Source organism: Emys orbicularis, chromosome 7, assembly GCF_028017835.1.
Source record: "Emys orbicularis isolate rEmyOrb1 chromosome 7, rEmyOrb1.hap1, whole genome shotgun sequence".
Classification (NCBI taxonomy): domain Eukaryota; kingdom Metazoa; phylum Chordata; order Testudines; family Emydidae; genus Emys; species Emys orbicularis.
Window position 1 is genome coordinate 22583783 of NC_088689.1, and position 23809 is coordinate 22607591.

Below are 23809 nucleotides of genomic sequence, written 5' to 3' on the forward strand. Positions count from 1 at the left end.
TTTGACTAGCTTCGTAGTCTCTCTTCTATAGCTAGAAATTCTCTCGTAACCCCTGCCCATTTTATGTCCAAGAATTTGGATATCGCATAAACAGCAGAAAATGATTTGCACATATCTTGAAGGATGGGGATGACAGTGGTATAAGAGGAGGGACTGGGAGAAAGAGGGCAGAAAATCCTGCACTTCAGGAGCTCAGTCCCCACAGTGCAGTGAAGAGGTTTGGCTTTGTCTCTAACATCCATTATTAAGCTGAAGCAGAAATTATAGCAGCTGTGAGCTCAAGCAACCATTTTACAGGACCTCATTTTTAATTAAAGTAAAAAAGTAAAAAAGACAAAGTCCTCAGATGGCCTCTAGTTAATTCCTGTAAGTGTTTTACTTGGTGTAAAAGTAAAAAAATAGAAACACTGGCATTGATCCTTGTGGGAATGTTGTTTTCCCAAACAAATGTTTCTGAGAAATGCACTGTGTGGTTTGGTTAGGGGCTACTGATCAGATTAATGTTTTGGCCTGGCCATGAATAAAAGAGATCTTTCCACAAAGCTCTGTATGACATCAATCACTTTCCTTGGGAAAAAACCCCCATCTTTCTTATAAAAGCTCTCCCAAAAGGCATAAAACATATAATAGAAATGCGTGATTTACGTTTTATCAGTCAGTAAATGGAATTAGTATGTACTGCTGCCTGCTTTAAAAGCATAAATGAATATATTCAGCTTAAATAAGTCTTCTGTTATTGTCTTAGCCAGCCTTAGGACTAAAAAAAAGTGAAAGGTAAAAAAGAGTCTAAAACATCAGCCTTATATAAGAGAAGCCCTTAATAAATGATTTGGTTTGGATTTTATAGATTCCTTTTTCAGCTCGCTAATATTTTTAGTAAATCAATCAATTCTCAGGTAGAAAGCACATTTGAAAAAATGAGGTAATAATTTCAGAAGGCAAATGGCCACTGTTATTTGGCTCATGGAGTAAATTCAAGGAATTTTATCTTCAAACAAACAACAAAAAAGTGCTCTCATTTCAGGCTTTCCTGAATCTTGCAATATTTAATACAAAAATGTTGTTGCTAAAATTCTACTTGTGCTTGAAACTGTGTGTGTATCATTGTATTTTAAAATGGCAGTTTTAGGGGAAGCTAAACAGCTAATTTTTTTGTTTGTTTGTTATTATGGCAAACTGCAGTGTGCACACATGTAAATTTATAATGGTTTTTTAAAAATATTCTCTCATGACACTTAGTTACACACCAAGATGTCTTAATATCTAGTTTGATTGATCTCTGTGGGTACATGCATTGAATTTCCCAAATATTTAATCAATAGCTGTAATTACACCTGACTCCACAGAAGAAGCAAAAGTAAAACAGGGCTGCGGATTGACAGGACAATGATGCAATGTCCACACATTTTAACAAAGCAGCACAGAAGTCATGTCTTTAAATTAGGGATCTGTCGCAGCCGCATTCACTTTTAGCTGTGGTCAACATTTAGAACTTTCTTCAAATCCTGAACAACTTAGAGAGACAATAACTGAGCCTGGAACAGGGTGGCTTGCCCCAGGGGCTGGAAAGCCTGTGGCTAAGCCAGCTCCGATTAGAGCATGAGACCCACTAGAGAGGGGATCAGGTGATTCTCCTATAAAGAGCAGCTGGAAGCTGCAGTGGAGGTGGGGGAGATGTTCAGGGAGAGCAGAGATTGTTGGGTTTTGGGACTAAGACTCCAGCCAGGAAGGGCTGGGAGTAGCCTGTTAAATCAGGAGAGACCCTGAGCAAGCACGGGAGAGAGTGCAAAAGTTCTCCAGGCAGGGAGGCATGGGAGTAGGAAGAGAAACATTTGTCTGTTGGACGTCAATTTGGGAGTTTGAGTTTTGATTTGAATGATTTTCTGTGAATAAACCCAGACCTGCAAGGAGGGGTTCTTTGACCACAGAAAAAGTGTGGAGAGCCTGTGTAAGAGGCCCTCAAGAAGGGGAAACAGAGGCAGGGCTCTGCAGAGTGACCCCTCGCCACGAGGGGGTGCTCAGTACGGGACAACCCTATTACAGAACCCAGCTGTTACTTTCATGCTCACAGCCATTTCTCTGCACAAACAGTGAGATTCTTCTTATTTCAACATCTCCTAAGATAATAATTTTTAAAATAATGATTTGCAAGGTCCATGACCAAATTAGAACAAGAAATGATCTGAAATATAATTATTACAGCACATGCGGTTCTCATTACTTGCTTGGATCATTCTGAATGCTATCAGGTTTCTAGAGTGGGTTTTTAAAGACAAAGAATGTGATGTCTCAGCAAAAGAGGTTATTGGAAAACAGCATAAATTAAGACTATCCAAACAAACAGTAATATGCCAAGTTTGATAGTGAGACTATTTAAGCTCAGCAGCACTTGAGAAATGAATAGACTTACGAGGAATGAGTATTTGATTTATTCCTCTACATTTTTTTACGTTAAGTTCAGTAGTAAAAGTCATTAGCAAACAGTTTCACAATCGCCAAACAGGAAATCTTCTCCTGTTGAACACGTTATAGGCTGTTATACCAAATATGCAGTTGCTTTCAACTGAACTCTGCTGCATTCCACTGAGATTCAGCTTGAACATTAATAATAAAATAACTTTGTCTAATGCTGCTGCAGACTAGCACCTCAGTCCTAGAACTGACTCCAGGCAGGCTCATTAAGTTGTAAACCGGGACATTTACAAAAAATACTTTCCACTGAGGTGTTTCTTAAATTAAATAAATCTCAGTGGCTCAATTCTGTACTTCTCATTCAAGCTAACCTCCCAGGACAGTCAAAAGTGTTTTGCCTGAGTGTGTACAGCAGAATATGTCTGAGCAAGAAAGCAACATTTTACCTTTACACTTAACTTGCATTAATATTCATGGAAAATATGAGCCTCATCTATCACAAAGAGAATCAAACCACCTAGAATGTGTATAGCAGGACAGGTGCTCAGAGAGGCATGATAAAAGAACCAAGATAGATTAGATATTAGATTTGAATAAAAGTGCAGACAGAAAAATCAGACCAGACAAGGATGATAACTTTCTTTGACAGGGTAACAAGCCTTGTGGATAGGAGGGAAGTGGCAGATCTTGACTTTAGTAAAGCTTTTGATATTGTCTCGCATGACCGTCTCATAAACAAACTAGGGAAATGCAACCTAGATGGAGCTACTATAAGGTGGGTGCATAACTAGTTGGAAAACCAGCCCCAGAGAGTAGTTATCAGTGGTTCACAGTCATGCTGGAAAGGCATAATGAGTGAGATCCAGCAGGGATCAGTTCTAGGTCCGGTTCTGTTCATCAATGATTTAGATAATAGCATAGAGAGTAACTTACAAAGTTTGTGGATGATACCAAGCTGGGAGGGGTTGCAAGTGTTTTGGAGGACAGGATATAATTCAAAATGATCTGGACAAACTGGAGAAATGGTCTGAAGTAAATAGGATGAAATTCAATAAGGACAAATGCAAAGCACTCCACTTAGGAAGGAAAAATCAGTTTCACACATACAAAATGGGAAATGACTGCCTAGGAAGGAGTACTGCTAAATATGAGTCAACAGTGTAACACTATTGCAAAAAAAGTGAACATCATTCTGGGATGTACTAGCAGGAGTGTTGTAAGCAAGACACGAGAAATAATTATTCCGCTCTACTCCACGCTGATTAGGCCTCAACTAGAGTATTGTGTCCAGTTCTGGGCGCCACATTTCAGGAAAGATGTGGTCAAATTGGAGAAAGTCCAGAGAAGAGCAACAAAAATTATTAAAGGCAGGGCCGGTTCCAGGGTTTTGGCCGCCCCAAGCAGCCAAAAAAAAAAAAAAAAAAAAAAGCCGCGATCGCGATCTGCGGCGGCAATTCGGCGGGAGGTCCTTCGCTCCGAGCAGGAGTGAGGGACCGTCTGCCGAATTACCGCTGAATAGCTGGACATGCCACCCCTCTCCGGAGCGGCCACCCCAAGCACCTGCTTGCCAGGCTAGTGCCTGGAGCCGGCCCTGATTAAAGGTCTATAAAACATGACCTATGAGGGAAGATTGAAAAAATTGGGTTTGTTTAGTCTGGAAAAGAGAAGACTGAGAGGGGACATGATAACAGTTTTCAAGTACATAAAAGGTTGTTACAAGGAGGAGGGAGAAAAATTGTTCTTCTTAACCTCTGAGGATAGGACAAGAAGCAATGGGCTTAAATTGCCGCAAGGGAGGTTTAGATTGGACGAAACTTCCTAACTGTCAGGGTGGTTAAGCACTGGAATAAATTGCCTAGGGAGGTTATGGAATCTCCATCATTGGAGATTTTTAAGAGCAGGTTAGACAAACACCTGTCAGGGATGGTCTAGATCAGGGGTCGGCAACCTTTCAGAAGTGGTGTGCCGAGTCTTCATTTTTTCACTCTAGTTTAATGTTTCACGTGCCAGTAATACATTTTAATGTTTTTAGAAGGTCTCTTTCTATAAGTCTATAATATATAACTAAACTATTGTTGTATGTAAAGTAAATAAGGTTTTAAAAGTGTTTAAGAAGCTTCATTTAAAATTAAATTAAAATGCAGAGCCCCCCGGACCGGTGGCCAGGACCCAGGCAGTGCAAGTGCCACTGAAAATCAGCTCGCGTGCTGCTTTTGGCACGCGTGCCATAGGTTGCCTACCGCTGATCTAAATGGACGGTCCATATAGATTTTGCCCTTTCTGGCTCCCATCTCTCCCTGCAATATTGATCCACACAAACACCCCAGATACTTTTCAAGTTCAGAAGAAGATAGCATGTGAATTTAAGAGGAAAAGCAGTGACTGTACCAGCAACAGGGTGGGGGAGGGGGGAGAGGAGGGAAGGGGGACGCTGCTACCACATAAAGGAGCATTAGGAGGTTCTTTCAAATTAACCTGTGCACCGAATACTCTTATTGACACAGTGCCCAGGGGAGTTTCAGCTTCTCCCTTTCGGTGATGCCAATGGCTCAGAGAAGCAGCTCAGCTGCAATTCCTGACATGAAACTGACACAGCAGGGACTGGAGCTCTCAGAAGCGGCCCTTAAGACCCGGGTCCCTGCTCCCCAAAAAACTCATATGGCTGCTTCTAGGGACCACTGCGCTCCCCACTGCCTTTCCCTTTGAGATGCAGATCCCCTGCGATGCAAGACCTACCCAGATCACGCCGCAGTTTGCGCATTTTAAACCTGAACTCTCCTGGGGGCTGGAAGCTGCCCAGACAGGGGGCCACTCTCGCCCGAGCTGAAGTGCCATGGTGTTAGGATGCACAGACACAGCAAGAGCCTCCCTGTCTCCAGCTGCTCTTTCCAGAGGCTGCAAAACCCCGCAAACCCCACCGCTGCCCGGCTGGCTCAGGGGCGCCAGGGGCATGGCCCCCTCCTGGGCTGATGCAGTGCCAGAGAAGGGGAGAGGAGAGTGGGAGCATGAGGCGGCAGCGGGGCCCTGCAAAGAGGGGGGCCAGTTGCGACTCGCGGCGCCTTGCACCAGTCCAGGCTCCCCCTTTAAAGTCCAGGGGCCAGGAGAGAGTTGCACAAGCCGCTCATGCAGCATCTGGGAGCCCTAACGCAGCTGCTTCCCAGAGCCCAGTCCCCACAGTGCTCCCTGAGCCCTGTGGGCAGGGGCTTCGGAACTCACATCCAGGATCACCGAGGTGCCTTTCCGCTAACCCGCGGGGAAGAATCCCTGGCTGGCGACTGCCTGCCCTTCCTGGAGGAACTCCCTGTCGGAGAGCAGCGGGCTGAGTGGGGTTGGCAGCCGGGACCCCAGACCGGCAGCGGGCTGAGCCGCTCAGCCTGCCACCGCTCTGGGGTCCCGGCCACTGGCCCCACTCAGCCCACTGCCGGCCTGGGGTCCCGGCCACTGGCCCCGCTCAGCCCGCTGCCGTCCTGGGGTTTCTTTCACCCAGGCCGGCAGCGGGCTGAGTGGGGCCGGTGGCCGGGACCTCGGTTGGCAGCAGCGTGCCATTAAAAATTGGCTTGCGTGCCACCTTTGGCACGCGTGCCGTAGGTTGCCGACCCCGTTCTAGATAATACTTAGTCCTGCCATGAGTGCAGGGGACTGGATTAGATGATCTCTTGAGGTCCCTTCCAGTCCTATGATTCTATGATCCTTCCCCCTTTTGATATTCACAGATTATTTGGTATATAATGACTTCCACCACCTTTGTACTTAGAAATGTACTTCCAGAGTGGTGGGAGCTCTTTTGGAGAAGGGCGTGTAGCATTACAAAGAGCATGTACATGAATATGTGCCATGTGTTGGAGAGTTTGGGCGCTGTAGACTCTAGGGTTAGAAACCACTGATTAATTCACCTACACATCCTTCTTTCTGAAGTTTTGTTTTTTGTGTATTTCATTTTTATACAGGAGTTAAATTTCAGTGCTTGTGATTTGGTTTGGTTGTGGGGTTTTGTTTTATTTTGGGCCAACTGTCTGTTTTTCAGGAAGATTTAGCTAAAATATTAGAAAAGCACTTAGGGCCAAGATTGTGCAAAAATTACATTAAGTAGGACTTCAAGTGCTTCCATTTATTTCAGTGGGACTCCTTAAGAAGTAGGGTACTACTCAATGTGAATAAAGCTGCACAACCTGGCCCAGGGTTTCTAGAGCACTCTTCGTTTAATTCTAGAAAACATGAAGTATTATTTATCAACCTAATACCCATAACCCCACACACATTTTAAAGAGACATTCATCTTTGTAATTTGACTATTTGAATAAAGGAATTTATTTTTTGTCAATAGAGTGAACTTTCGTAGTGAACAAGGTAAAACTTTGCATTAAAATACAATGTAACACAGCATGGGAATACTGGGTAGGAGATAGTTTAAAAGGAAGAAATCAAGGAATTCAACTGAGGATGGTCCTCAATGGTTAACAGCTCCCACTATACCAATATTCTGAGGTCTTTCAATGCATGTAACTTTCAGTGAAATCAACAATAGTTCTGCATGCCAGTCCAGAACCTACTGTATATGCCAAGTGTAGTATATAAAACAATATTTTATTTTAAGATCCTTAAATAACTCAACACAACAGGGGATCTTATGAACTGAGTAGCTAGCTTAAGTCAGAATTTCAATGTTTGTATTGGTTTCGGCGCATCTTTTCTTTATTTGGACATGTAATTATGTTGCATTTATCACCCGTGACAAGTTCTGATAAAGGCCAAAATGTTCTAACTCATGAATTATGTGTATTAGTCACATGTCTGGAAGCTGACAACAAAAGCAACAGTAAAACCCTTTGTGAGAGAAATGTAGTTAACATGAATGTTGCCACTGTTGCGAGTGTAGATTGTGCTTGAAGTCTGACAATTATAGTAAAACCACTTTACTAGAAACATGAAAAATAAACTATTACACTGGAGGCTTTGTAAATGTATATCCTTGGTGCATGGTAAATGCAGTATTTTAAACTATTATTTCTTATCAAAGATTTATGAGAGGCTTTCATTGCACATAGCCATATATGCACAGCAAACTTGTTCATTTCTATCCTAATCCTGCAAATGCTCATAACCCAGTGAATACTCCCATTGATTTCAAGGATTTCTATAAAGAGGCTAAACCATATTTTAATGCAAGGTATTATTTCATTCACTATGAGATATGATACTTAAAACAAATATACATACACTGTATGTAGATGTAGACAAAACAAGAGTTTAGATTGAAAACAGTACTAAAAAGCAGACTTTCCATGACAAGATACAGTATTATATAACTCATGGAAACTTTTTGCACAAGATGGACCAAATTCAACTTTTGTGCTCCCAATACTTACCATAACAACTCCTCCAGACTGCTCTGCAGTGCACATGCTCATTATAGGTGCCATGCCGATGGTAGTCCCTTGGAAGTACACCCCACTGAAGGGGGGGGGTGGAGGGGAAGAAGACAAACCACAGAATCACCATTTAATGCAAAATGAGAGGATCCTAATATTTTATAACTTCTTTTTCCTGCCAGTCTCAGGCAACGATCCCATTTTCAAAATGCCAGCTCCAGACATTGAAAGTTGAAAACAACGAGGATCAGAAATTAGTCATGCAAATCTGTGGAACTGACAATGACAGAATCCCTGCTATATGAAAGATGCATTTGAGCATCCTCTGGAGTTTCTGATGTAGTAGGACTTTTTTTTTTTTTTTTTTTTTTGAATACAATATATTAGAACCATGCCAACAATTGAAAACTGCCATTACAATTTAACTTGGGAAATGCACATACATAGACATGCTTGCAGTTCATGCAAGTGTCAATACAACACAGTGCAAATTTATAATTTATTAGCTATAAGGTGTACCCTAAAATTCATTAATCCAACCGAAAGATTTTTGTATTTACAGAGCAATTAATGATATTGCAACAATTTGGAAGACATCCTCCTATACTTCAAGTAAAATACTGAATGCCTCAATACATTTTTGTTTTAATTGCTAAGAGTCATTCAACTGTGAATGTTTGATCTTTCAACTTATTGTTGTCTACTACATTAAAATAATTAAGGGAAAACATATACTAGCTCTAGTCAAGTATAAATATTCTCTGTATAAAATATACTTTCTTGATCTGATTGTCATTATGGCCAATGGAAGATTTTGTCATTATACCTTTGAACACTTGTTTGTAGAAAATAAATCAGTCTAAACCATATAATTTTTGCAGTGTTGTTGTAGCCATGTATGTCCCAGGATATTACCTCATCCACTTTGTCAAGCTATACAATGACAGGTTTCTCATTTTATTTAAGTCACAAATACAGTAGAACCCTTACATTATGAACTGAGGAGTTCTAAAAATTGAAAAGTTCATAAAATTGAACATCTCAAAATTACAATAGGAATGGTGCATAAGTTGCAGAATAGTGGACTGCATCACTTTCTTATGTCTTTCAGACCTCTTGCAAAGCAACTTCCAATGCACTGAAGGAATGGAATGTGAAGGGATATCGACTTGTTCTTTGTAGACAACACTTTTGTTATGTGATTTTTTTTCCATCTGCAAAAATGGTTAGTATAACTGGTCATTCACAAGACTGGTGTTTGTAAAATCAAGGTTCTACTGTAAAAATGAACTTGGTGATCTCAATCTAGGTCTGTGGGGGCAAGGATGTCTTTTTGTTCTGTGTTTGTACAGAGCCTGGCACAGTAGGGTCCTGATCCATGACTAGGGCTTCTTGGTGCTACAATAATAAATAATAATAATTAATAATAAATAAGGGGAGTCTTTAATTGAGTTCAACAGACTTTGGATCAAGGCTCTTGTCTGTTAAAACTGATAAAACTAGGCAACAGTCCTGCGAACAGTTACACACATGCTTAATTGTAAGCATGTGAGTGGTCCCATTAACTTCAGTGAGATTACTCACACGCTTAATGTTAGGCATGTGCGTAAGTGTTTGTGTGACTGTGCCCTAGGCACAATTCTACACAGATGCTGCTCAGAGGAGGCCCATGAGTAATAGTTTTTTGCAGAAGTGTGTGAGGAAGCTGACATAGCATCTTCCCACACTAATGCAGGATCCTGGGAAGAAATTGTGAGCTTGTGAAGGATGGAGGGCTGCTTTTTGCTTTCAAAAACACAATCACCCAAATATTTTAACAAAAAAAAAAAAAAAGTAACAGAACTTTGTATGATGATTCTCAGTTCCTGGAAACCCCAGCCAATAGTCATGCAAATATTAAATACATCGCTGGCTATACCTCACTAGTTGTGCATTGTCATGGGGTTTACGAGGTAGTAGTTTCAGCTTTCTCCAATCCAGAAACTCATGGAGGCTGGTGAAGGGGTCTTGTGTTATAGAGCACTTATCCATGTCATTCCACACCTCCACTCCAACCAGGGCTACTCGAATATTTAATGGCCTGTAGAACTAGCGAGGCAAACAAATGAATCTTTCTACATCCTATTTTAGAGGAATGTGTTAAATCAGTGCATGTTAACAAAATCATAATGTTCACACAATCCTCTCAGAAATCTATTTGGTCCCAGGAAAAAACCTTTCCTCTTAGGGTGGAAGAGGAGAGTACAATGTGTATCCGCATAAACAAACACCTGAAATCACTGGCATCAGACAGAACATTGCCATGACCCAGAGAAAGAGATCTGACCATGGCTAACTATCCAGGAAATGTTCAGGAAAAACATTAAAACTCTCAGCAGGCCTCGTGGTAGAATCTCCATGTCCTGGCCGAGGTTGGTACATTCCTCCAAGGTGAAACAGGCTTCCATACCCAATGAATTTCCAAACAAATTCATTGCAAGTCCAAGTGACTCCAAACATTTCCCTTTGTTGCTACCACCAATGCAACACAACTGGTGGGAGTGCTAGTATAGACTTGTAACTAAAATGCCAGTTGCCAGAGTCATCTAATCCTGCTCATAGCAGGTCTAGATGACAAAGTGGTTCTAATATCAATGGCTACCTTATCTATAATAGAGACCCCACCATTGATAAACTTGCACTAGTGCCAGCAATGGCAGGAAATTTTAGGAAAATAAGTCTAGTATGGAGAATACCTAGTAGGCCAGGGACCATTCTAGCAGGGTTATGTCTTACAGTCCAAACAAAACCAGGCATATACAGCATCTTTGTCTGATTTGTATGTTTTGCAGTCATTTGACTAGCAGTGCAATTCACTGAGAGCATAAACTGAAGCCAAAATGAATATAACATGCAAAATTAGTTTCAAATAGGTAGCAAATAAACTCCATCCTTCCTTTAATAAGTCAGCAACACAGTTACAGAACAAGCTGAGTTCTGTCCAGCAGCTTGTTTTTAATCTAGAATTGCCTGACCTTGAGTAATAGTTTTGAGATACCAGTTGATAAGTTCTCAGTTAAATCAGACTCTGTCAGTCACAGTTCCATTACTGGACTCTCCTAGTTTTTCCGAACATATGGCACAGTACTGTAAGCTTTAATCCCATTTTATCTGGTGGTTGGTTTGTGTTCAAGAAGCTCTTATTAACAACACTGAACATTATACAATTCCTTTCATCCTGAAGAATCCTGGTGTATATAGTATATTTAAAAGAAACCACATTAAATACAAGAAGTCTAGCTCTACATCTCATTCCTCATCCTCACCTTCAAACTACCACATGGCTCTGCCCTTGCTCACATTTCAACTCTTGTTTCCTGCCATTCGCACAACTGGGGATCTGTGTGCTGCTAATTTTGCTTCCCTTCTTGCTTCTTTCTAACTTACTTCCACAATACCTTATAGCTTTCTCCCTTGCTGGCCCTTATGTCTGGAGTATGCTCCCTACTTCTTCAACCAACCACCCTCTCCTTCTTCAAATCCCTTTTCAAAACCTACCTCTTTCTACAATTTGTCCAACAATTACCCACATTTTCAGGCCAGCCTAATAAAATCTAAAGCCTAAATTGTGGTTATACCACAAGCCCTGTGTAGGAGGCTGCATATTGGTGCAGTGTCCCATAAGCATTACAAGGAAGGAATCGTTCCTCAAAAAGTATGTTGGTTCCAGCTAGGCTTTGAGATATTTAGGGTACTGAGTTCACAACTTACTGAGTTGAACAGGACATGGTGGGGTAGTTCATACTTTTGCTGCCGCTGCTGTTTGGCTAGAGATATTTCTCTGCAAATTGGGGTACGGGGTGAACACCACATTTGAGAAGTCAACACATGAGAGCAGCAGAAACAGAGAAGCCATGGCTGCTTGTAGACCTGCCCTTGTGTAGATAGTCAACAACAGCCAAATACTGCAATGGGTACTTTCAGACCTGCACGGAGCTGGCTGGTGGGTGGATTGAGAGGTGACAAAGGATGGGCAAAAGCATTATGGAATTATGCTAGGATGACTAATTGCAACAATGCAACCTCTAAAGTAGTTCTTGCTGTCTACACTAGCATTGCAACAGTACAAAATGACACACTGGAGGACCATATAGTGCACAGCTTTGCTCAGAGCAAGGACAGTCACAGTAGCGGAGTGAGTTTTTGCATAGTGTTGCAGGCACTTCTGTTTATGGACATGTGGTGTGTAACAGGCATGCAGAGGGGTTGCAATGGTGCTGGCAACATAAAAATGTTCTAGTATAGACAAGGCCTCAGAATGCAACAAACTTTCATCCCAGCCACTGGAATGCCCAAGTTGGTCATTACCTAAACAAAGTATCTTTGTCTAAGTTAAGTCTGTGGTTCTTCTCTTGCACTTAGAAAGAAATGTGTCAGGTCTAGGTTAATGTTTGCCTTAAAAATTGCATTAACAGAACCTTAGTCATCCCATTGCCACATGCACAGCACCCCCAAACTGTTTCATGGTTGTCCTAGTAAAAATGCTGCGGTGCTGGAAATCTAGGCCTTGCCATTCTTACTGGCTGACACATTCTCACTGAGAAGCAATTTTTTTGTCTTTGCAGGAATGGTGTGTAACAATTTTTGAATTTCAGAAGGCTTTTCCTTCCCAATAAGCCTAGATGGCATAGATTTCACAGCAATACCCCTTGGAAATATGAGAAAATGAAATATTTTTTATCTCTTACCTTATCGACATAGTTTGCAATTTCTATCAGCCTCTGCTTAACTTTTTCCACATCCTTTCCCTGTCTCTGAAACTTAGAATGTAAAAGAGTAATGCATAATCAGCATTAGTATCGTCACATTTGCCTGCAAAAATCACCTACCACTGGCAGACTGACATTAATATTTGGGGTTTAAATGCATAAAAGGCCAAAGACCCATTGACTTCCGCGGGACTAGGATTTGGCTCAAAATGGCACAAAATTTGGCACAAATTGGATGAAGGGATTTTGTTTTCAGAAAAGATTCTAAAATCCCTTACACTCCTATGCAGAATCTCCCGAGGATTGTTTTTATTGCAAAAATGGAAAGGTTCTTCTTTTAACGGTCTCTGCTATTGCGAGAAAGTGATGTTTGCTGTTTAACCAGCAGTGTTCAAGAAGTGGAGTCTGTCACATTTTGAAAGAAAAAATATAAATTGGAAAATAGTTCGTACCAAGATTTCACATCTTGGTTTCACTCCAGCCCGTTGAGATATTTTTGACAATCTGTCTCTTTTACTTGTTTTGAAACCCACTTTGCAAACTCTGCATACAGTCTTGCTTAATTCAGCATAATTGCCAAACTACAAGAACCAACAACACTGAATTATGCTGTTTACTCTAGACAGTGATGGTCTCCAGAGGTCAGAGTTAAATAGTGCATTGGGGGCTCAACCACCTCACTGGGTCATGGCCAGTGAATACTTACAGGCATCCATTTAAATTACTGAAAGAGGTCCCAGATGTTTGTGAGCACTAAATTCCTTCCAAAGTGTTGAAAAGGAACATTTTAGCCTTGGAACAAATACTTGTCACCCTTACACTGTTTTTAAATAGTCCTTTCTGTTACCGTAGCCCTATTTAGATGACAAATGTTGTTTTAGCAATGCACAGTATTGTTCTCTTAAGCACAACTGTTTGCAGCACCATGAAAACTGAACTAAACAATGACCTTCACTCCAATACTCCCTCTACTAACTGCATCTTTTCTTTAAAACTTTCTTACCTCTCGATTATCTGCAACAATAACAAGCTCCACATATTTTGTTATCTTCAGAGTCTCCCTCTTGTGCTGCCAAAACAAATATAAATAGAAATCTGTTTTTGCATCAAATAACCCTGAAGACCTGAGTATCAGCTCTCACTCACCCCAGCAAAGACATTGTCAAAGAGAGTAAAAATTTCCTTCTCAAGCTTCACGCCACTCAATTCTTGGTCTCTTTTCTCCTCCTTACATAACCCTCTCCCTCTTCAATCAGAGGAGAGGATGTTTACATGGCACTCATCCAATCATCAAGAAAGCTGGGCAGTACAGGTAGGAAAATGGCCTTTCTGTAATTTGTAACCTTCCACCTTGCTCTATTTGAAATGGTCAGGTGCCCCTTGCACGATGAAAATCTTTTTTGGTGGAAAGACCTCAGTTGTTTCTTGCAATACTTTCAGAGAAGCATTATGGTAACAGCTTGTAATATTTCACATAATGGTCAACTGACCACTTAGCACAAAATCAAGATGTTGAGAACAAAATTAGTCAAGGGACCAAACGACATAAGGAGAAGAAATTCTTGAATTGTCTGTACACCAATTCTAAGAGCCTGGGTAACAAACAAGAAGAATTGGAATTGCTCATTTATCAGCATAAATTTGATCTGGTGGGTATTACTGAAACTTGGTGGGATGGTTCACACAACTGGAATATTAAAATCAATGGTTTTAACCTATTTAGTAAGGCTCGAGTGAGGAAAAGGGAGCGGGAATGGCACTCTGTGTTAAAAATGACATTACCTGTTTCCAAATCACTGATAACTCAGAAGAAAATGAGCTTGAATGGTTATGGATCAATGTCCTAACAAATAAGGCACAAGATGGGGTACAAGTTAGTGCCTGCTATAGACCACCAAATCACAGGAACAGGATAACCGCCTTCTTACACAGCTATCTATAATGTGTAAGGAAAAAGAACTGAGTGATCATAAGGGACTTCAATTTGAGTGACATATGCTGGAGGTCTTATGCTGCTGGCACTAAAACACCCTTGGAATTTCAAAACTTTATAGATGACAATTTCCTAACTCAAAAAGTGTTGCAGTCAGCATGGGGGAATTCTATATTAGACCTTGTCCTAACAGATAAAGAGGAACTGACAACAGAACTAAAAATCAATAGTAGCTTAGGTACATGTGATCATAACTTGATCACATTTATAATGTGCAAGCAGAACAAAGTCCAGACCAGTGATATATATGTTTGGTGCTTTAATAGAGCCAATTTCATAAAGCTGAAAATATTTATGAGCCAAATCAGTTGGGAGAAAAAATTTAATCAGAAAAATATGAATGATAATTGGGAATAATTTAAGAATGTCTTACTACGTGCCCCAAAAAGCCACAATCCCACAGCTGAGCAAGAAGGCTATACTGGTTAAAAAGCCAACCTGGTTTAGACGGAAAGTGAAGGCAGCTGTATAAAATAAAATATAACAAAAGGTAGAAAGGAGAAGGTGATAGTAAAGAATTTAAATCAGAAGTTAGGAATTGTAGAAAACTAATAAGAGAAGTCAAGGGAGGCAAGGAGAAATTATGGCCTGTAGAGTTAAGAACAATAAGAGGGAGTTTGTTAAATATAATAGGAACAAAAAGAATTCTGACAATGGTATTGGTCCATTACAAGATGGAAATGGTAGAATTATCAATAATACTGCAGAAAAGACAGAAGTGTTCACTAAATGTTTCTGTTCTGTATTTGGGGAAAAAAGATATGATGTAGTCTCATCATATTGTGATAACACACTTCCCATTCCATTAGTATGTCTGAAGGATGTTAAACAGAAGCTACTAAAGTTAGACATTTTTAAATCACCAAGTCCAGATAACTTGCATTCAAGAGTTTTAAGACAGCAGGCCAAACAACTTGCTGGATTGTTAATGTTGATTTTCAATAAATCTTGGAGGACTGAGGAAGTTCCAGAAGACTGGAAAAAAGCTAACGTTGTGCCAGTGTTTAAAAAGGGTAAACAGGATGAGCTGGGTAATTACAGCCTTATCAACCTGACATCGATCCCAGGCAAGATAATGGAGCAGCTGATATGGGACTCGATTAATAAAGAACTATAGGAGAGTAACATAATTAATACAAATCAGATTTATGGAAAATAAATCATGTCAAATTAATCTTATTTTTTTATAAGATTACAAGTTTGGCTGGTAAAGGTAATAGTGTTGCTGTAATATATTTAGACTCCTGTAAGTTGTTTGTCTTGATACCACACAATGTTTTGATTAAAAAACTAGAATGATATAAAATTAACATAGCACACATTAAATGGATTAAAAACTGGCTAACTGATAGGTCTCAAAATGTAGCTGTAAATGGGAAATAGGTTCTTGGCCCTACACTATTTAACATCTTTATCAATAACCTGGGAGAAAACATAAAATCATCCCTGATAAAGTTTGCAGAAAACACAAAAATTGGGGTAGTGGTAAATAATGAAGAGGATAGGTCACCTATCTGGATCGCTTGGTAAACTGGGTGCAAGCAAACGATATGCATTTTAATATGGCAAAATGTAAATTTATACATCTGGGAACAAATAATGTAGGTCATACTTACAGGATGGGGGTGTGATATTATATGATTAAAATATGACCATGTAGATCATTGTTGCTACCACTGTTATAAAATTGCAACACATCTTATACAAAAAAGTATGTCATGTAACATGTCAATGGAAAAGTTATGATTTGCTGAATATGATTATCCTGTTTATATGTGTATATCATCTTTGTATCTGAAGTTATGAATACTGACTATGTACCAATATTTCAAATGTGTTTGTTCCTGGGGTGACACCCACCAGGTAGTTTACATCCAGTCTAGCCAGCAGATTGTGAATGGATCATTCAAGTTGCTGACCCATTAATGAGCACAATGGGTCACAGAAGAAACTCATTCCCGCCCAATGGGTCTTCCTGTGGACGTTTTAGCCAAAATATGGGTAATGACTGCTTCTATGACTCATTGAAGCATGCAAGGGCATGTGACACTGGACTCAATCTTATTCCTGTACTTTTCCACAAACTGTGCTGGGGGCTTTGCTTGGGACAATGAGTTTCCCTCCACATGGGAGAAACTATAAAAAAGCCTGGAAAGAGCCATTTTGCCTCTTTCCTGCTCTGATCTCTGGACTATGGACCTATACTAACGGGAGCATTCTAACCAAGGGACTGAGGACCTTCCAAGCTTTTGGATGTTACCAGAGACATTATAAGCCAGCAGTTTATTCCATCATTGCTTCAAACCTGCTACAAGAACTTTGCAATTATTATATGTATTTAATTTCCTTTGACCAACTCTCACCTCTTTCTTTTCTCTTATAAATAAACCTTTAGATATTAGATACTAAAGGATTGGCAACAGCATGATTATTGGGTAAGATCTGAGTTATATATTGACCTGGGTATGCGGCTAGTCCTTTGGGATCAGTGGAACCCTTTCATTGATGAAACTGGTTTTAAATAACCACTCATCATTAAGTCTAGCATCTGGGTCTTGAAACAAGGATTATGATACCTAAAGAGACTGACTTCTTGTTAGCCAATGTGGTGAGACAGAAGTTTACTTTTGTTACTGCTATGGTATATCTTAAGGAAGAATAACCACCAGTTTGGGGCAAGTCTGCTCCACTTCTCAGCAGTTTGTCCTGAATCTAGTATTCTCAGTTGTGACCCACTGCGGCACGGTGACAGGGGGACTTTATGCTAGGAAGCAGGAACTCTAAAAAAGATTTGGGGGTCCTGGTGGATAATCGGTTGAACATGAGCTCCCAGTGTGATGCTGTGGCCAAAAGAACTAATGAGATCCTGGGATGCATAAACAGAGGAATCTTGAGTAGGAAGAAAGAAGTTATTTTATTTCTGTATTTGGCACCAGTGCAACCACTGCTGGAATACTGTGTCCAGTTCTGGTTTTCACAATTCAAGAAGGATGTAGATAAATCGGAGAGGGTTCAGAGAAGAGCCATGATAAAGATTAAACCATTACAAAAGGGCTTTATAGTGATAGTCTCAAGGAGTTCAATCTATTTAGCTTAACAAAGAGACGGGTATGGTGTGAAGTTATTACAGTCTATAATGGCTCTTCAATCTAGCAGAGAAAGGTGTAACATGATCCAATGGCTGGAAGTTGAAGCTAGACAAATTCAGAGTGGAAATAAGGCATATTTTTTTAACAGTGAGGGTAATTAACCATTGGAATAATTTGCAAAGGTCTATGGTGAATTCTCCGTCACTGGCGATTTTAAAATGAAAATTGAATATTTTTCTAAAAGATCTGCTCTAGGAATTATTTTGGGGATGTTCTATGGCTTGTGTGCTCCAGGAGGTCAGATAAGATGATTACAGTGGTCGTTTCTGGCCGTAAAGCCTATGAATCTATGACCACTAAGAAACACCAGTGAGGAGGGAATGAGGAGTGAACTAGGGGAGATATGAAGAGGGGAATCAGTGAGTGACATAAATATGGGAAGCTACAAAGGAACATGAACTACAGGAAAAAATGGGTGAGTGGAAGTGATGGATGGAGAAGAAAGGTTGTTGAGGCAAAACTGGGAAGGGGAGTAAGATTAGGTCTGGACAGACTCAGGGAGAAGGGAGATAATGGGAAAGGGAAAAGAAAGGTAAGCAAAACTGGATAGAGATAAGGATTGTGAAAGAAAACACAGAAATACAAGCTTCATCCTGGAGGTTGCAAAATGTTACTAACTTCATCAATGTTACTAAATTCATCAATTTTTGGTATCCCACAAAGAGACTTAGAGGAGGAGGATGAAAAATTACTGGCAATTGTACTCTTAATAACCCTATAACTCTGAAGTGTTACACGTTTTATTATAAGCAGATTTTATATTTATTCATTCTGTATAACATTTAAACCACAGTATCTGAATAATAATCAAACTACAGGCAGAGCAAATGCTCTGAACTGGCTGGGCTGGAGAAATCTATGGCTGAGTGCACCATTTGTGTGAAGTCTGGGGATTCGCATGATTAAGCATCTTGATTTACCTTCCTTTTAAAATCTCTATCCACAAATACTGGGCATGGGTGAAACGCTACATTACTGAAATAAACAAATGACTACATATTCCTATGTGTGGCAGAGTTGGTTTCTCTGCCACTGTAGTTTTTAATAGATGCCTGAGACTTATTCTGAGCTGTTGTTCAGAAAACTGCAGATTTGCAAGATGCTTTGGTTTTCCCCAAAGCTAATATTAAGACCATAGATGACAGCATAGATGTAAACATGTGAGAAATGCTTGGGCATGCCAATCAATTTAAGCCATCCCAAAGTAAAACTGCTTGGAATGGGGAAGATTTAGAAATTGAACAGTTGACTGGAGGGGCCTAATCATATGAGCCTGTGGTGACTTATTAGTGTATTGAATCTATTCCTGTGACTTGGCCAGAGGCTGTGTGTGTTCCTCAGATACAATATTTATTTATAAAAAGTATTTAATTATCACTTCTTTCAGCTTGTCTTCTGCAACTAATTGCATTGTGGTGCAATCTATGTCCTGACTTACCCATACTTACAGCATTAGAAAAAGATGCAGCAACATATCTACAGCAAATGTATATGTATTTAGAGAAAAAGAAATTTGGTAATGTACTGTTTAATGTTCCTGCAAGGCAAATGAATTTGTTCCAGTACATAAATAACATCCCTTGATGCCATTTAAGCTGTTTTCCTTAACACTGAACTTAACATAAAGACTAAATGAACTAGGTAGGCAATGTGACTATAAACACTAATATTTCCCATTTAATAAAAACTGTGCGCAGATTTGTGCTACTATGTTACTCTTGAACATCTCAAACATTCCCTTCTACAAACCCAATCCAAGATGCACGTGAATTTGTGGCAGTATTTTTTCCATCTGGTTTGAAATCATTTATTTTATACAATTTCCATTAGCTAGATGCATTGCAAGTCAAGTACATTTTCTCCTACATGAAAACAATTACAAATGATATATCCCAAGAATAAAATGCTGAGAACGTGTTCTGTGTGCATAAGATACTTTCCTATTACAATATAAAGGTTTGTTTAAATTTCAACATGTATTATTAGGAAAGTAACATGACTATAATGTTGTCCTTTCCTCCTTGGGTGGGCCAAAAGCTATTCTAGACATTGTCAGCTCCTTTCTTTAAGAATGAATTGCAAGTGGCACAGAAATCAAAATATATTACCAGAATTTGTAATCTGCCTACAATTCTGCATCACCTCATTAATGAAAACAGGGAGAAATTAAAATACGAGCAAGAAAAATGATTAAAGGCCTTGATTTAGCAAAGCACTTAAGCACATGTTTAACTTCAAACACATGCTTATGTTCCATTGTCTTTAAGAGAACTTAGCATGTGGTTAAATGCTTTGATGAATAGAAGCCTAAGAAACTGGAGAGATTAACTCATGGACAAAGTGTAAAAGAACTAAACAAGTATCGATTGTCAAAGCAATAAGACTCAGATTGTGAGTGGCCCCTGCGCAGGGCTGGAAGCTACCCAGGGCTCACTCACAATCTGAGGAGCATAAGGCCTGCTTGCTCCTGCTATTCCCCAGGGAGCAGGATGTTGAAGGCAGGGTTGTGACTGCATCCCTTCCCTCTACATCAGTCAATGGAGCAGGGCTGGCATACCACAGGGAACATTCTGCCTAATGCAAGGAACAAACTGTGCTCTTCCTGTGCACAAGGAGCAGCAGCAAGAGAGAGTGCACCCTTGGCAAGACACAATTTCCCCAATGTTCCTCCTTGGAAAAAGCCATATTTTGACCTAAGTACGGCAGGAGAAGTGATAGCCTCCTAAACCAGTGGTTTTCAATCTGTGGTCTGCAGATCCCTGGGGGTCCGCAGACTATGTCTAAGATTTCCAAAGAGGTATGCACCTTCATTCGAAATGTTTAGGCATCTGCAAATAAAAAGAGGTTGAAAACCACTGTCCTAAACCGTATGTCTAGGTAGATCCAGAGAGGTATAATACCAGAAGTCATATGTTGAACTTTAGAAATGGGAAAATCTCTCTACACTGGAATCTCAATCCCAAGAGAAATGGCAGAAGCTCCATTTGCTGGGCTGTTTAGAATTAGGTTGGGCTAACCATCTGATATTGTAGTGTATGGAACCATCCAGCAACAGCAAAGAAGAGAGAATTTAGCAGGGTCTTTTCCAATCATCTCTATTTTACTTGATTTCATGATGGTCACCACCTCAAGGTGAAATCTTGGCCCCACTCAATGGAGCCTCAATTTCACCATCCATGCATTACTTTAAATGATACACATGTAGTGCAGCAATTAATTTTGATCTGGATATTTCACCAATTTCTGGAAATTAGCATAAGGAGATCACCAACAATCCAGAAACATAAAACTATCTTTCCACCTACCCTGCTGGTGAATGCTTGAGAAGACTGTGGTGTGTCATCAATAGTGATGCCAGAGACGTTGAATTGGTTGCCACAAGATCCGGAGGCTATTTTCAGGTTCTCGGCTTGGTAGATCTTGTGTTCACTTGTAGCATTTTCCAATGGCTCCAGAATGTAGGTTTTATTTTCAAATAAAATAAGTCCCCTGTTTATAAAAGATCAGAAAATGACACATTGCTTTTAAGTGCTGATGTGTGTTTGTTTTCAGCCAACCTACAGGTTTTAATAATGATGATGAAATATGAAAACTGATTTATAACATTAAAACCTACTGGGGTCTGAGACACCAGTGATGTATGTGTCGTCTAGGCATACCGTACTTTACAAGAAGTAAAGGCAGAGAGAAAATATTCCTCCTCTGAAATGTTGTGCTGTAGAGCAAAATTACATTTGTTTGATGTGTTTTCCATTCTTCCCGTGATGCATTACCACTGCGGAAAGGAGTTACAATGCATCTGCATTGTATCTGGCAAATATTAACGAACAAGAATGTAGTGAAATACTTTTATAAGAAAAAATACAGAATTCATTATGATCAGCAATATGTATTATAACTTTTAAAGTGAATGCTGCTGCAAGCAGCAAATCTGACAGTTCAAAGATGAACCTCAGTATCAAAATGAGTTATCGGATACTGTATGATAGGGAATTATAATGGAGCCCAGATGCAATAACCACTGGATTTCTGTTTAATACAATCAACTCCAAGAATAATAATATGTACTGCAATTTTACCTGCCACCTAAGGATCTCAAAGAGTTTTACAAACATTAATAAAGTAACCCTTGCTAAACACCTGAAAGCTACTGTATGTAATGGAGAGATAGTGGCTCAGAAAACAAGTAACTTGATAAAAGTCCCACAGGAAGTCTGTGGAAGAGCCTGGAACAGAACCCATATTTCCTGGCTTCCAGTCCTGTGCCCTGGCCAGAAAACCACTCTCCTTTTACACTTCTTACAGCTCACATAAAAAGGGTTATTACATTGGATACTGTCCTGCCACATTCACTGCAACAGTACAGCAAATTCCCCTTACCTAGGGGAACCCCCACTGGTGTCAGAGCGCTACCATAGTGCTCTTACACCACCTCCAACTTACTCCCCGCCGCATAGGGAGTGTGACCAGAGTGTGCCAATGCCCCAGCAATCCCTAGTTGCTGGACCAGCCCCTCAGGGGCTAATGGTGGCTAGCGTAAAGTACAATAGACTCATACTATGATAATATCATTTGAACTGATAGTCAAAGCTGCCCATGTAAGGTTGTACCACAGAATCAAAAGGTTGCTCTAATTTATATCATGGACCAGACCGGCATGAAACTGGCACAGACGGGCATAAAGGTGGTTTAGAAGCCAGGACTCCAGCTCCAAGGTGGAAGTTAAAGTAGGAAGAGAGAGTATGACATTTAGCTATTTTTCATATTGGATGGTATTGCAAAGTGCTTTACAATGAGTTTCATCCTTAGTGCAGTGACTACATAACGGTAAGCAGAGGATAAAAAACCAATTCTCTGAAACAGTGAACACAAAGCTTTGGCTATTTGAACCTGCTCTTATTGGGAAAGGTGATGCTAGGCAGGGCACTGGAGATAGTTTCTTCCTTTCTCAGGCCCCTTTGCTAATTAAGGGTTACAGTAGGGGAAAACCTGTCAGGCAGTATCAAAAGGCAGGAGAGAGATTGTTGAAGAGTTACAGCACATGACATCAGGAGATCAGGTTTTACTGGGTTACAGTGTAACAAAAGCAAATCAGCTCTCCACAGCTGTTTCTCCTTCTGTAAAATGGGGATAACATTTACCTATCTAACAAGGCTGTTGTGAGGCTTAATTAATTAGAACCTCAGCTGAAAAGCACTACAAAAATGCATAGCATAATTAATTTTTACCATATCTGTAAAATAAGGAGTTTTAATCCCTGAATACTGGCAAAGTTAAAGCAGAAGTAATTGCATTCTGCTTGCCTAAAATTCCTGTGAAAGCTGGAACTGACTATGACATTCTTCTTTAATTCCTGACCTAACCTGCTGTGTCCTGTCCATGTGTGCTGTGAAACAGCTGTCATTTTTTCAGCCCAGAGCTGGCTTCATTTCAGTGGTGTGTCTTCCTTGTGCATATGAAGTGTATACTCTTCATATGTCTGTGCTTGTGATAAAGGTGCTCCGTAAGTATAAGGTATTATACTTATTGTTATGGCAGGATGGATCTCTGCATGCTTCCTGGGGCAGTGAGTGAAAAGGGTCCCAGAAGATTGATAGCACTATAAATGCAGATTTTAAGAAATAATAATAATAAAAACCAGAATTGTTAGGAAAAAAGCAATCCATCTGGAATTAAAAGAAAAAATGAAGTAAATCAAAGCCCATGCCTCATAACCAATTAAATAAAATGTGGTGCCAAGCTGACAGTACAGTTTTAGGATAAAACAACTGCAACTGTGGTTCAGCCTGGACAACCAAGGTTCATTTCTGTTATCGCTAATGATCTTTACTTTGAGGATGAAGATTGGGTTTTTCACCATATTAAAAAGTCTATGGAATATCCTCCACAAGAAGATCTTTACGAGAGAGAGGCATAATTTACTGCTCTGAACAAAACCAGGGTCCAATAAATCCTTCATTTGCCACTCCCTCGGTAGCCTTTGGCAAGTCACTTGAGGCTCATATTTACCCACCGCACAGGCATGTTTTGTGGACTGTTAAACCTTTATAAAAACATTTTGAAGATTAAAAGCATCAGATATGGGTATTAAATTTCTACAGCAACCCATATTGCTGAGGCTGAGATGCACTGTTTTGG

The 23809-nt window shown here is 40.0% G+C and overlaps 1 protein-coding gene across 1 annotated transcript in view; it reads right to left on the minus strand.

Annotated features, from left to right (window-relative positions):
* Nucleotides 1-23809, minus strand: part of ADAM12 (ADAM metallopeptidase domain 12) — a 298168-nt gene that overhangs the window by 82330 nt on the left and 192029 nt on the right. Inside the window, exons 6-10 of the mRNA XM_065407602.1 lie at nt 20977-21160; nt 13533-13598; nt 12509-12580; nt 9700-9869; nt 7779-7863 (exon numbers count right to left, since the gene is read on the minus strand). Coding sequence (XP_065263674.1) covers nt 7779-7863; nt 9700-9869; nt 12509-12580; nt 13533-13598; nt 20977-21160 — 577 coding nt within the window. The remainder of the gene's footprint in view (nt 1-7778; nt 7864-9699; nt 9870-12508; nt 12581-13532; nt 13599-20976; nt 21161-23809) is intronic.